This window comes from Natrix helvetica (assembly GCF_964273705.1).
Source record: "Natrix helvetica genome assembly, chromosome: 2".
NCBI lineage: Eukaryota > Metazoa > Chordata > Lepidosauria > Squamata > Natricidae > Natrix > Natrix helvetica.
In genome coordinates, this window is record NC_138552.1 from 269,168,802 (window position 1) to 269,182,800 (window position 13,999).

The window sequence follows — 13,999 nt, forward strand, 5'->3', positions numbered from 1 at the left end:
GTAAGAGAAAGCCTCTTGCTTTTTCTGGTCTTGGAAATTTTGCTCAGGAGGCACTTCATGTCAAGAACTCATTTCCATGCAGTTGCCTAGGCCTGTACTCCCAGGAGCCATTAAATATCCCAGTTTCTGCTGACAGTATTACTAGATCCACCCGCTTCTAATGTAACCTTTCATCAATGTCCCAGCTGGCTATGAGACCACAGCAAAAGTGCAATTCTTGTGGCCTCCCTTCTCCTCCAGCATGGCCATGGGATTCTCAGAAGCATTGCTTTCCACCTTTTAAATGTTTATTCTAGCTTCTTCATCCAAACACGGTAGACTACATTTAACCAGTCAATAGTTTTGGAGGAAATCGCAATCATATGATGGAATATAAAACTAGATTTAAAAAAATGTTATTCTGCAAGTGATGCTGTCCCTCTGTATGCATTTTTGCAGCAAATGTTGTTTTCATGGGGCGTTAGTCTTGCCAAGAGGGCTCTAGCTTATTCATGGTTCTTTCTTCTCCTTTCCTTGCAGAGCATCAGTTCTATCACAAGTGGGCCATCTTGTCTGACCCAGAGGACATCACAGCTGGGCTAAAGGGCTACGTAAAGGTTGACATTGCAGTGGTGGGCAAAGGAGATAATATAAAGACACCACACAAAGCTAATGAGACAGATGAGGATGATATTGAAGGGTGAGAAGTAGGAGATGCTGGGCAGGGTTGGTTTCACCCCCATGTTATCAAATAGCCACGAATTCATCCAGGGCAACTTTGGATGCGTCCTGCATCTAGGCTACATAAACAGAGGGGTAGAATCAAGATCACGTGAAGTGTTAATATCACTTTATAATGCCTTGGTAAGGCCACACTTGGATACTGCATTCAGTTCTGGTCGCCACGATGTAAAAAAGATGTGGAGACTCTAGAAAGAGTGCAGAGAAGAGCAAGAAAGATGATTAGGGGACTGGAGACTAAAACATATGAAGGACGGTTGCAGGAACTGGGTATGTTTAGCTTAAGAGAAAGAAGGACTAGAGGAGACATGATAGCATTGTTCCAATATCTCAGGGGTTGCCACAAAGAAGAGGGAGTCAAACTATTCTCCAAGGCACCTGAGGGTAGAACAAGAAGTAATGGGTGGAAAATAATCAAGGAGAGAAGCAACTTAGAACTGAGGAGAAACTTCCTGACAGTTAGAACCATTAATCAGTGGAACAGCTTGCCTCCAGAAGTTGTGAATGCCCCAACACTGGAAGTCTTTAAGAAGATGTTGGATAGCTATTTGCCTGAAACGGTATAGGGTTTCCTGCCTAGGCAGGGGGTTGGACTAGAAGACCTCCAAGGTCCCTTCCAACTCTACTATTGTAATGTATCCGTTTGCTGTTTGAGAACTTAAGGAAAAAGGTTCACCTGTTCTCTCCTCAAAATCATCCCCCACTGATTTATTGCCATCATCTTTTATTAAATTAGTAGTCTTCATTCATCCCTGGTTTCCTGGCTCTTGCAGGAACCTACTGCTTCCAGATGGAGTTCCTTCAGAAAGGCAATGGGCTCGTTTCTACATTAAGATTTATCGGGCAGAGGGGCTTCCACGCATGAACACTAGCATCATGGCCAACGTGAAGAAAGCCCTCATTGGGGAAAACAAAGACCTGGTGGATCCTTACGTCCAGGTGTTTTTTGCAGGACAGAAGGTGCGTGATATCCAGTGAGATCTTGATGGATCAGGTCTGACAGCCACTCATGCTTATTTTGTATAAATTTGATAAATAAATAAAAATAGATAAATTTGATAGATAGATAGATAGATAGATAGATAGATAGATAGATAATTAAATAAATAGATAGATAGATAGATAGATAGATAGATAGATAGATGATAGATAGATAGATAGATAGATAGATAGATAGATAGATAGATAGATAGATAATTAAATAAATAGATAGATAGATAGATAGATAGATAGATAGATGATAGATAGATAGATAGATAGATAGATAGATAGATGATAGATAGATAGATAGATAGATAGATAGATAGATAGATGATAGATAGATAGATAGATAGATGATAGATAGATAGATAGATGATAGATAGATAGATAGATAGATAGATAGATAGATAGATAGATAGATAGATAGATAGATAGATAGACAAATAAATAAATAAGTAAGTTTATCCTAGCATAGGAACTGGCATTTTTAGTAAGGACCAGAATGAAACTGATCATTAGTCGGGAGTTTCATTCAGTCTGAGTGTCAACTCCCAAAGCATCCCTGTCCTGCTCTCGAGTTGCCATAGGAAAGGGGCATGGGAAACTGATGAAACGGCACAGCAGCAAAAAACAGATACACATTCCAGATTTATCTCTCTCAAGGCTGTATCCCAGGGTTACTTACAGCGGCCGGAAGGGAGTGGTCTCTATAACACACAAAATTGCCCCATTGGCAAATGTGATTGATGACACAACCTGGGGGAGAGAGGGGAAACAGGGTCATCGATTGGGGCCATACATTACTTGGGGTCAGAGCTGGCTTCACTTGGGTACGTGGCAACATGAAGCTCCTAATAAATGACTGGATTTTTTTTTGAAGCTTGGCTCAAGGCTCATGATTTAATTAGGGCATCCTTCGAAACCCTGACACCGAGTACCTTAGAGCAGCCTTTCCCAACCGGATGCTCTCCAGATGTACTTAACAGAGATCATGCTGGCTGGGGTATTATGCAAATTGACCTGAAACAAACTAATGACACCATTGTGGGAAGCAGATATAAATTTAGTCTCCAAATATCTTGTCAGCATTTGAATATGTGAAATAATTTGCCTCTAAGCTATTAGAAGAATACAAGGGTATCTACATGTGGAGGTCTGTTTCATTTGCCCAAGGAATAGTAATGATAATCATATAGAGCCTTCTTGTTTAGAGACACCATAATTTCTTCATACCAATCTTGAAAGAGCAGCAGTAGGAGAAGGTTACGATTATGGACGCCTTAATCCATCAAATTCATAAATTCTTCCAATCTTATATCCATCGTCCAGGGGAAAACGTCTGTTCAGAAGAGCAGCTATGAACCTGTTTGGAATGAACAGATAGTTTTTGCAGAGATGTTTCCCCCTCTCTGCAAAAGGATCAAGGTCCAGATCCGAGATTCTGACAAGGTCAACGATGTGGCTATTGGAACCCATTTCATTGATCTGAGAAAGATCTCCAATGAAGGAGACAAAGGTAAGGAGGATGCAGAAATTCAGACACCTCTATTTTTTGCCTACTTTTTTTGTTTTTGTTCCTATTCTTCATTTTCTGGTGAGTTGTCTCTAAATCTAGTTATATTTTTTTCTAATTACAACAAAGGTTCATAAATGTCTTATAATAGAATGCATTTAAAAAAGATTTAAAACTTCAGTGGGTTTGGCCACCATGGCTTACTTACCTGTCAATGCTAATATCCTGACAACATATCTCTTCTGACAACGTCTTTCCTTGTCCAGCTGCACTTCTTTCAACAAGATCACATGAAGTGTTAATATCACTTTATAATACCTTGGCAACAGTGTGGATTAAGACTGGTACGCCCTGGTATGGGTGTATTGGTGCCTGCCCGGAGCACCAGGTACCGTTCCGGTACAGTGCTCTGGAGGGCCCACCCGCCTGCGCTCCTTACCAGTATTTGAGGTTTTTGGGGCTTCCGTGCACGGAGCATACGCCCCTTTGTGCGACGCTCCACTGAGCAGCTGGAGCGTCGTAGAGGCGTCGCAGAGCATCACAGAGTATCGTGGGTGGTAAGTACAAGGCAACAGGGCGCGCGTTCATGTGATGGATGCCCGGCCCTGTTGCACTGTACCAGTTGCAACAGGATCCAGAATCCACCACTGCTTGGTAAGGCCACACTTGGAATATTGCATTCAGTTTTGGTTGCCACAATATAAAAGGATGTGGAGACTCTAGAAAAAGTGCAGAGAAGAGCAACAAAGATGATTTGGGGACTGGAGACTAAAACATATGAAGAACGGTTGCAGGAACTGGGTATGTCAAGTTTAATAGAAAGAAAGACTAGGGGAGACATGATAGCAGTGTTCCAATATCTCAGGGGCTGCCACAAAGAAGAGTGGGCCAACCTATTCTCCAAAACACCTGAAGGCATAACAAAAAGCAATAGATGCAAACTAATCAAGGAGAGAAGCAACCTAGAACTAAGGAGAAATTTCCTGATAGAAGAATTAATAATGGAACAGCTTGCCTCCAGAAGTTGTGGGTGCTCACCAACATTGCGGGTTTTTAAAGAAGAGATTAGACAACCATTTCTCTGAAATGGTGTAAAGTTTCCTGCTTGAGCAGGGGGTTGGACTAGAAGACCTCCAAAGCCCTGTCCAACTCTGTTATTCTTTTATGCTGTTATTCTGAGGTATATGTGCCTAGACAATATCATCTCCATTGCTACAATTGCAGCCTCATCTCAAGCCTATTTGCATCCTCAGCAATCAGCAGTGAAAAAGAAATGAAACTACTAGACTTAAAACTTTTGGATGTAAATAGTAAATGATAGGTCTGAGCCAGGGGTGGGTTCTGGCCGGCTTTACTTCCGGTACGCTCGGGTAATTCTTCGCTCATGCACGCACGCTGGATGTGCGCTGCGCGCATGTACAAAATTTAATTAAAATTGTTTTGCAGAAGTGTAGAACTTAAAAACAAGATGGTGCTGCCGACCGGAGAACCAGTTTGGGGGCGTGGCAGGCCTGGGTTGCTGCCGGTTCCAGCAACCCACACCGCCATAACACTACTGGTTTGGCCAAACTGGGCTGAACTGGTAGGAACCCACCTCTGGTGTGAGCATACAGCAACAGAAATTACTAGATCAACTCCTTTCTTGAAACCCAAAAGAAGAAAAGATAGCAAAGGCTAGAGGAAGCAATAGTGGAGGAGGATAGCTTGCTAGAAGATCTACTAGACATTGCTGTCTTCCTTTAACGCCAATACTAGAACAATTATGGCCATATGTGTTGCAAATGAAGCAACTGAATTGTTAAAGGCTCTTTCGGTATGAACATTTATCCAATTGTGCTTATCTCTACAAGGTTTCTTGCCCACCTTTGGCCCTGCCTGGGTAAACATGTATGGGTCCACCCGCAACTATACCCTGATGGATGAGCACCAGGACCTGAATGAAGGGCTGGGTGAAGGGGTCTCCTTCCGAGCCCGCCTGCTTCTTGGTCTAGCAGTAGAGATCTTGGATACCAGCAACCCTGAAATCACCAGTTCCACAGAAGTTCAAGTTGAATTAGCAACTCCTGTCACTGATGTATGTTTCCTATGTTGTAATAACTACAATATCTGATGTTCTCAGGATATCACACCATCCCATTTAGTGGGGAAGCCTCCCTTCAATGGACTTTAGTCCATTCTTTATTGCAAATAGCTCTGTTTTCCAATGTGAACCAAGACCTGTCTTGATGAAGATCTAAGAAAATGCAGAGTTATGTTTCAGCAATATCGCCAAGAGATGCCATATGTCTGGGGTTCCAGGTTTGATTCCTCTGAATGCACAAACCTAAACTCAATTTCCAGTTAGTCATAGTTTATTGGTTTTTTAAAAAAACACCAAAATAATTCACTGCTAAATTGCATGCTTTGTGTATACAAACTCTCTGGTACGTTCCCATGCCGCCAAATAAGAAAAGAGCTTACTAGGTATGGTAATCTTTTGGAGTTGGTGAACTCCTTTAAAATGCTGAGAATTGTTATGGATACTCTTATGAAACACCTGCTTAGGAGGAACTTGTTTCTACACAATATGTCTCCTATGGTGGACCGCCTGTTTCAATTAGTGGGCATCAAAGGGATTATTTGCAGACATATTGCTGCCCCTGATTCCATGTTTCCTACCTATGATATTGACCAATGATCTAAATAAATACTTTTCATGGGTTGAAGTCCTTAAACTGCTGTGTTTATATCCCACCCTACCCCACAGAGCTGCACAGGGAAGATGGAGGAGTTTTTTCTCTTTGGATCCTTCCTGGAGGCTACCATGGTTGACAGAAAGAATGGAGACAAACCGATTAATTTTGAGGTTACAATAGGTATGTGAAGGAATTTGGTTAAGCATTGGGCATGGGTTAAGGAGGAAGATTTGCTTTAAGCAGAAGTGAAAGTATCAATTGGCTTTTCCAGGTGTCTGAACAAGAAGAATGAATTTGCATAATTGCTTTAGTCTGGGAAATGCTATTTCACTATTATTGATGGATGATTACTCATTATTGTAGATGTTCTGTTCTAGCACATAATGTTTATCAAAATACAAAGCATGTAACACCCATGGTTGCATTTGTTATTACCAAATGGGTTTAGTTGATTAATAATGAATCCTAGAAAGCATTCTATTGACATTTCTAAAAATGCTATTTAGAAGAATTAAATCAAAATGATCATACCGGTAGAAAAATTCCTGAATCCCAAAACTCCTTAAAAAGATTGCTGGTTTATTCTTAGATTTCATTTTGTAGATATTCTAAAATTCTGAAAATAGAATTGACTAAAGATATCTATGTTCAGTATACTGAACAACACAAAAATTGTATCTTTCTATTTAACCTTCAATAGACAAAACTTAGGTACACATACTTCTACTGTATGTGTACTTTTTTCCCAATAGGTAAAGGTAACGGTTCTCTTCACACATACATGCAAATAGTTCCTGACTCTAGGGGGCAGTGCTCATCTCTGTTTCAAAGCCGAAGAGCCAGCGCTGTCCGAAGACGTCTCCATGGTCATGTGGCTAGCATGACTAAATGTATGGAATGCTGTTACCTTCCCACCAAGGTGGCCCTATTTTTCTACTTGCATTTTTACATGCTTTCAAACTGCTAGGTTGGCAGAAGCTGGGACAAGTAACAGGAGCTCACTCTGAAAAAGGGTACTAGGGATTCAAACCTCTGAACTGCCAACTTTCTGATCAAAAAGCTCAGCGTCTTAGCTACTGAGCCACCGTGTCCCCCTTTTTTCCTAATAGTAATGCCTTAATAAGAATTGCTATCTACAAGGAGTCCCAAAGGTGCTTTTTCAAGAGGCAACTGGAAGGTTCTTGATGGGCAATGAAACGACAACGCCACCCACCCCCCTCCAGAAAGTCCAGTTTTTTCTGAAAAACACCTTTGGGACAATCATGACCTCGATGACTGAGAATCTCCATAGAGTTTTATCTATAAGGAAGGATGCTTAGGACAGATATTGTATTCCTTTTGCATTTTGAACTTTACATTGATTATATTTCTAGCATGTTGAATATCCATAACTCTGTTTAATTTGCTATACTAGTTTTATTTTTTTCAATATTGTTTGAATGTTTCTGAAACTGTGGTTTATAAAATATGTAAAATGATAAATTCTCACTGATCCCCTCCTTCGCCAAGCTATACTTCAACTTTAGTTAGTCGTTTTTTCAGACATTAAAACAGGAGAATGAATGGTAGGGAGATATATTTGACTGAAATACTGTATGCATATTGGCATAAGATTTTAAAATGACATACTAAGATCCCAGTGTTTCAGATAAGAATTTGTACACATGATTTGAGTAATATTGCTTCAGGATGGCTTGTGGTGGTGATGAAGATGAAGATGTTTCTTGATATAGGATATAAGCAAGCTAATTCTGATGTGTGATGAATTACGTAGGTGATTTTGAAACTTGCCATTACCGTGATTGTTCACATTACTTTTGTCACCTTAATTTTTGTGATTTATATTTCAATCCTTTTGATGCAGCTTGATATAAAAGCTCTCCAGATGCGGAGCATAATAAAATATGGATCACTTTCAGGATTGAATAATGTCAGGGGAGCATGATTGTTAGGAATGTTAGCTAACAGTTGGGTCAGCAATATATAAACCAGGATGGTAGTACTGTTTCTTTAAATACTGCTGTAATGTGATTGGTTGCTGTTACCTCAAGCAGCCATAAGAGGGAGCCAGAATGACTGTTAGCTATCTGTTTATTAGACACTGATCGGTGTATTGTGAGGTACTGTGTTTTTGCTACTGTTAGCTACTTTGTGTGCTAAACTGATTATTTGATACTGGACTGTGTTCGAAGGATCATTCCTTAACTGAGAACATTGATAACTGACTGACTGAACCGTGTATGACTTGGACTGTAAATTGAACTCTGAATACCTCTATATTTCCACATAGTAAACTACTATTATTTATACTATTCGGTGTCCCTGTATGCTGGTTTGTGCGTGTTCTTCCATACCACTCTCATTACGCTTCTCTGCACACTCGCTCTCCTAACGGGGAATTTACTTACTTATCATTGATCATGAAAATTTCATATTCCTGAGAATGATTTATGTAATAGCATTCAAATTTTAGATTCTATGTTTCTTTCATTTTCAATCTGCAGACACTATACATAACACTAATCCATTAAAGTATAACTATGAAATCTCACTCGACAATGTTATCCCAGATACCCATTCCTTAGGTTTGGTTATGGTTATTCTCATCGTGCCTAAAAGTTTAATTCAGCCTCTAGGTAGATCCAAGATATCAGGGTATGATTAGGCAAGGCTCAGTAGCTCTTGTTGCTGTTGTTGTTGTTAGTTGCAAAGTCGTGTCTGACCCATCACAACCCCATGGACAACATTCCTCCAGGCCTTTCTGTTCTCTTCCATCCTCTGGAGCCCATTTAAGCTGACGCTGACTGCTTCGGTGACTCCATCCATCCACCTCATTCTCTGTCATCCCATTCTTCTTTTGCCCTCAATCTTTCCCAGCATTAGGCTCTTCTCTAGTGAGTCCTTCCTTCTCATTAGGTGGCTAAAGTATTTGAGTTTCATCTTCAGGATCTGGCCTTCTAAAGAGCAGTCAGGGTTGATCTCCTCTAGGACTGACCAGTTTGATTTTGCAGTCCAAGGGACTCGCAGGAGTCTTCTCCAGCACCATAGTTCAAAGGCCTCAATTGTATGGCACTCAGCCTTTCCTATGGTCCAACTTTCACAGCCATACATTACACCTGGGAAAACCATAGCCTTGACTATACGAACTTTTGTTGGCAGGGTGATGTCTCTGCTTTTTAGTATTCTGTCTAGATTTGCCATAGCTTTCCTCTCCAGGAGCAAGCCTCTTTTAATTTCTTGGCTGCAGTCCCCATCTGAGGTGATCTTGGAGCCCAGGAAAATAAAATCTGTCACTACCTCCATTTATTCCCCATCTATTTGCCACAAATTGAGAGGGCTGGAAGCCGTGATCTTAGTTTTCTTAATGTTGAGTGTCAAGCCAACTTTTGCACTCTCCTCCTTCATCAAGAGGCTCTTTAGTTCCTCTTCCCTTTCTGCCATTAGAGTGGTATCATCTGCATATCTGAGATGGTTGATATTTCTCCTGGCAATGTTAATTCCAACCTAATTCCAACAGTAGCTCTAATAAATGGTATAATCTTTCCATTCTTCATCCTCCAGAGTCTGATTCCTTTTTCTTTTTCCCAAGGCAATTATGGCAATGAAATTGATGGCTTGTCCAGGCCCACCATCAAGAAGAAGAGAGATGGTGGGGATGGCAATGAGGAGGAATCTGAACTGCTACAGAATGACAGTGATGAGGAGGCCAATATCGAAGGGGAATTTTTCTCAGTCTCTACTTCTCCAGCCTTGAAACCATTGATTACTGACAGGCAAGTGATATCGGATAGTCTTGTTAATATGAAAGGGTGTTTACTGCAAAAGAGGAAGGTTGTAGGATCTTTGGTTGGGTGTTAAGCTGTACACTCATGGGTTTTCTTTTATTTTATTTGGAGGTGGGGCAAAATGATACTGCTTTTCCACATCTTCAGTTCCATGTAGGAGGGACAGCAAAACCCAAAAGACTTTTGTGCTAAGCCTTTGTCATTATTGCATTTCCATTTCCATCAGTAAAAGACTAGATCTGGGGGGGAAATTGTCCCAGTTTCCATGTAGCTCAAGAGCCACAGTGACACAGTGGTTAGAGTACAGTACTGCAGGCTACTTCTGCTGACTGCCGACTGCCTGCAATTTGGCAGTTCAAATCTCAACAGGTTCAAAGTTGACTCAGCCTTCCATCCTTCGGGAGGTCGGTAAAATGAAGACCCAGATTGTTGGGGGCAATATGCTGACTCTGCTTAGAGAGGGCTGTAAAGCACTGTGAAGCGGTATATAAGTCTAAGTGCTATTGCTATAGTAAGTCTTTGTCTGTGACTTACAACCACAACTGAGCCCCACATTTTTGTTGCTAAGTGAGACATTTGTTAAGTGAGTTTTGCCCCCATTTTACGACCTTGCTTGCCACAGGTGTTTAGTGAATCAGAACAGTTGTTAAGCTGGTAGCAAGGTTGTTAAGTGAATCTGGATTCCCCATTCACTTTGCGTGTCAGAAGATCACAAAAGTTTTATCACCTCAGGCCACTGCAACGGTTATAAATATGAGTCAGTGGCAAGCACCTGAATTTTGGTCATGTGACCATGAGGATGCTACAACCAGTGTGAAAAATAGCCATAAGGCACTTTTTAAAAAGTAGTGTTGTAACTCTGAACAGTCGCTAAATGAAAGTTGAGGACTACCAGTATAAGAGAAAAATACTAACAAAGGGGGTGGGTGGGTGGGAAGCTATTCTGTTACTGAATGAAAGTATGTCACTCTTTCTCCTGCTATTATAGGAACTATTTTCACTTGCCATATTTTGACAAGAAGCCTTGTATTTATATCAAGAGTTGGTGGCAGGACCAGAGGCGACGTCTGTACAACTCAAATATCATGGATAAGATTGCAGACAAGCTGGTGAGTTACTGCAGTGGAAATAGGAGGATGAGAGGGTACGTTGGAATGTACTGCCTCTGGAATCATCATCATCATCATCTCCTTTTAATGACCCCATAATCTCGTGATGACGAACCTATGGCACGTGTGCCCGAAGTGGCACATGGAGCCATGTTGCCTGGCATGCGCGGCATCAGCCGTTCCTCTTCTGGGTTTCTGGCACGCATGTGCACACATTGGTCAACTGGCCGTGGTGCGTGCAGCAGTGCTGGACACTGGAAGAGCTGGTCTTCTGTTTTCCAGCGTGAGCATGTGCTTCTGGCCAGCTAACTGGAAGACTTGCCAGCTGGAAATCAGAAGTACATATTTTTTGGCCCGTGCAAGCCCCTTGGCCAACTCTTCTTCCTAGTCGCGGTCTAGACGAGCGCATGCACACGAAGTACTCCCTTTTCGCATTTGGTGCCACACCTGCGTGGTCTCTTTTTGGCACTTGGTGCCAAAAAGGTTCGCCATCACTGCCATAATCCCTTCCGGGGTGGAGTCTGGGCAAATGAATGGGGCTGAGTGTTTACTGGCCAGATGCCCTTCCTGTCATCAATGCGGGTTTTTGTTCAGCAGACATAGTCTCATTGTGCCCAGAGAGAGAAATATCTCTACCTCTACCTAGGACAGGGGTGTCCAAACTTGGGAACTTTAAGAGTTGTGGACTTCAACTCCCAGAATTCCCCAGCCAGCATGGCTGGCTGGGGAATTCTGGGAGTTGAAGTCCACAACTCTTAAAGTTCCCAAGTTTGGACACCCCTGACCTAGGATTAAACTCACAGTCTCCTTATGGTGAGGCAAGAGCTCCACCTCTAGGCCACTGCACCACTCAAAACGCCTCTGGAATGACAGGTGCAAATCTCCTGTTGTAGCTCTGCCTACTGAAAAATCACTTCTGCTCCTTTAGGAAGAAGGCCTCAATGATGTGCATGAGATGATCAAGACTGAAAAAACGCACCCAGAGCGCCGTCTCCGAGGAGTGCTGGAAGAGCTGAGCAGTGGATGTCTGTAAGTAGGAAAGGGGTTTTGGGGGATGCTAATGAAGCTACCTTTTTTTCCAAGGGATTAGGCCTCTTAAGGCTCTTGATTCGAATAATTGGTGAGGTTTATCTCCAAGATGGCTCAGCGGTTAAAGACATTGAGCCTGTCAGCTGGCAGCCCGGGTTCAAGACCAAGCGCCACACAACAGGGTGAGCTCCCATTACTTATCTCAGCTCCTGCCCACCCAGCAGTTTGAAAGCCTGCAAATGCAAGTAGATAAATAGGTACCACTTCGGTAGGAAGGTAACAGCAGTCCGTGTGCCTCGGTGTATAATCGAACTGGTCACATAACCATGAAAATTGCCTTTGGACAATGCTGGCTCCCTCGGCTAAGAAATGGAGATGATCAATGCTACTTAGAATCAGATACGACTGGACAAAGGAATTTTTTTCCTTGACATAAAAAAATTGCAGTAAAATCATTATGTATTGTCTAGATTGGTCTTGTTTTGATGGATTCAAACAATGAACTGACTCTGAATTTTAGTTCATCTTCTCCAAATCATTCCTTCTTATGAAAGTCTGAGTAAACTAAGGAGGGACACTTTGCAGAGGCTGTCTTTGCAGAGGCTGCTCAATTTCCATCCTTCTACCCATCTATACATTAATGTTAAAATAGTCAAAAGGCTTTTGGCAAATGCGTAGAATTGTTAGTCAATTAGCCGTATTGGCTTCTAAAAAAAACCCTGCCAATATCTGTATATTGTTGCTTTTCATCTGGAAATTCTAGAATATTAATTAATTGTCCACAGATTTAAAAATTTATTTCCAAAGGCTCTAAGAAGGAAAGATACTTACTACATCTTTCATGTGTTTCTTGTAACAATGGCTTGTTGTTTTGGTTCTTTAGAGAAATTTAATCTCTCTTTTCTCTTTTTCTCTTCAATTTTAGCTTTAAGTACCAAATTCTTAAATTTTGAAAGTATTGTACCACTTCAAAATTAGTTTTATTTGAAATACCCTCTTTGAAAAATACAAAAAGGATTGTCTAATTGAATCCAAATTAAGCATATTTATATTATGGAATATAAAATATTTTCAACGGTTTCCAAGAGCAGAAATAGATGCTATCTTGGTGCATAATAATTACAGCCTGGAATTTGGGAAAAAAGGGAAATTCCAAGGAAGAAAAAAGAGCAGAAAGGAAGATGTATGTGTCCCATTTCCACAACTCTTTTTTCTTTCTATCTACTAGTCATTCACTCCCTTACCCCCCTCATTTTCTATTCAATAATCAAATATTAAAGGATAAAGTTAGAGGACTTAATTTTGTGGTCACAATTCTCTTTTTTTTCACAATATCCTCGTTCCACAGGAGATTTGTATCTCTCTCCAACAAAGATCACAACCACTCCTCCCGCACACGTCTGGACCGGGAAAGGCTGAAATCCTGCATGCGAGAACTGGTAAGCATCCTTCCTTCCTTCCTTCCTCCTTCCCTCCTTCTCTTTCTTTGTTTCTGTCTTTTGTTTTTCTTTCATTGTAATGCACAAAACATTTCATAGTGCATTGTCAAGACACTGGGTTAGAGATTCTACTAAATGATTCATTTGAATCATGGTATTTTATAACAACTGGGCATTGTCCACAACTCCACATACTGTATATATGGTACCTTACCCATAATCATTGGATAGTCTCCTCATGTAGATGTTGAATAAAATAGGCCAGAGGGTCAAGCATTCCACATTGAAGGGCCTGAGAACTCACTCTCTCCTCCCTGAATCCAGCCTATGGGCAAATAAACTTTTTCTGGGGTCTCTGAAAATTGCTTTATTATCGCCTTTACAGATTTCCCCAAAAAGGGAAAATTGGGGAGGTGGGGAGAGAGATGGTACTTCTCCTAATTCACTGGGTCCAGGGGCTGGACTATTGGAAAGAGAAACAAACTGGTATCTCTTTCAAGGCAGACAATCTCTACCCCATCTCACAATGAATCCTCTTCTCAGAAGTTTTAACCAACCAGGGAAAACCTTATAGGTGGCAAAACTGACCTAGGAGAAAATTGAATATATGTTCTTGAGATCCACAGGCTCAGACATCCCAAGTATTGCAAATTATCACTTTTGGACCTTAGATATCTGCTTTTTAAAAAAATCAAAGAGGATATTAGCTTAATTTCATCCACCAAAGTCTAGATAAAGAGTAACAATG

The 13,999-nt window shown here is 41.2% G+C and overlaps 1 protein-coding gene across 1 annotated transcript in view; it reads left to right on the plus strand.

Moving 5' to 3' along the window:
• The window catches only part of OTOF (otoferlin), a gene marked incomplete at its 5' end in the record, with an annotated part of 209,536 nt that overhangs the window by 137,183 nt on the left and 58,354 nt on the right, over positions 1–13,999 (plus strand). Inside the window, 9 exons of the mRNA XM_081944293.1 lie at positions 520–679; positions 1,494–1,680; positions 3,031–3,217; positions 5,065–5,288; positions 5,961–6,069; positions 9,479–9,662; positions 10,663–10,783; positions 11,712–11,812; positions 13,161–13,251. Of these exons, the coding sequence (XP_081800419.1) occupies positions 520–679; positions 1,494–1,680; positions 3,031–3,217; positions 5,065–5,288; positions 5,961–6,069; positions 9,479–9,662; positions 10,663–10,783; positions 11,712–11,812; positions 13,161–13,251 (1,364 nt within the window). The remainder of the gene's footprint in view (positions 1–519; positions 680–1,493; positions 1,681–3,030; positions 3,218–5,064; positions 5,289–5,960; positions 6,070–9,478; positions 9,663–10,662; positions 10,784–11,711; positions 11,813–13,160; positions 13,252–13,999) is intronic.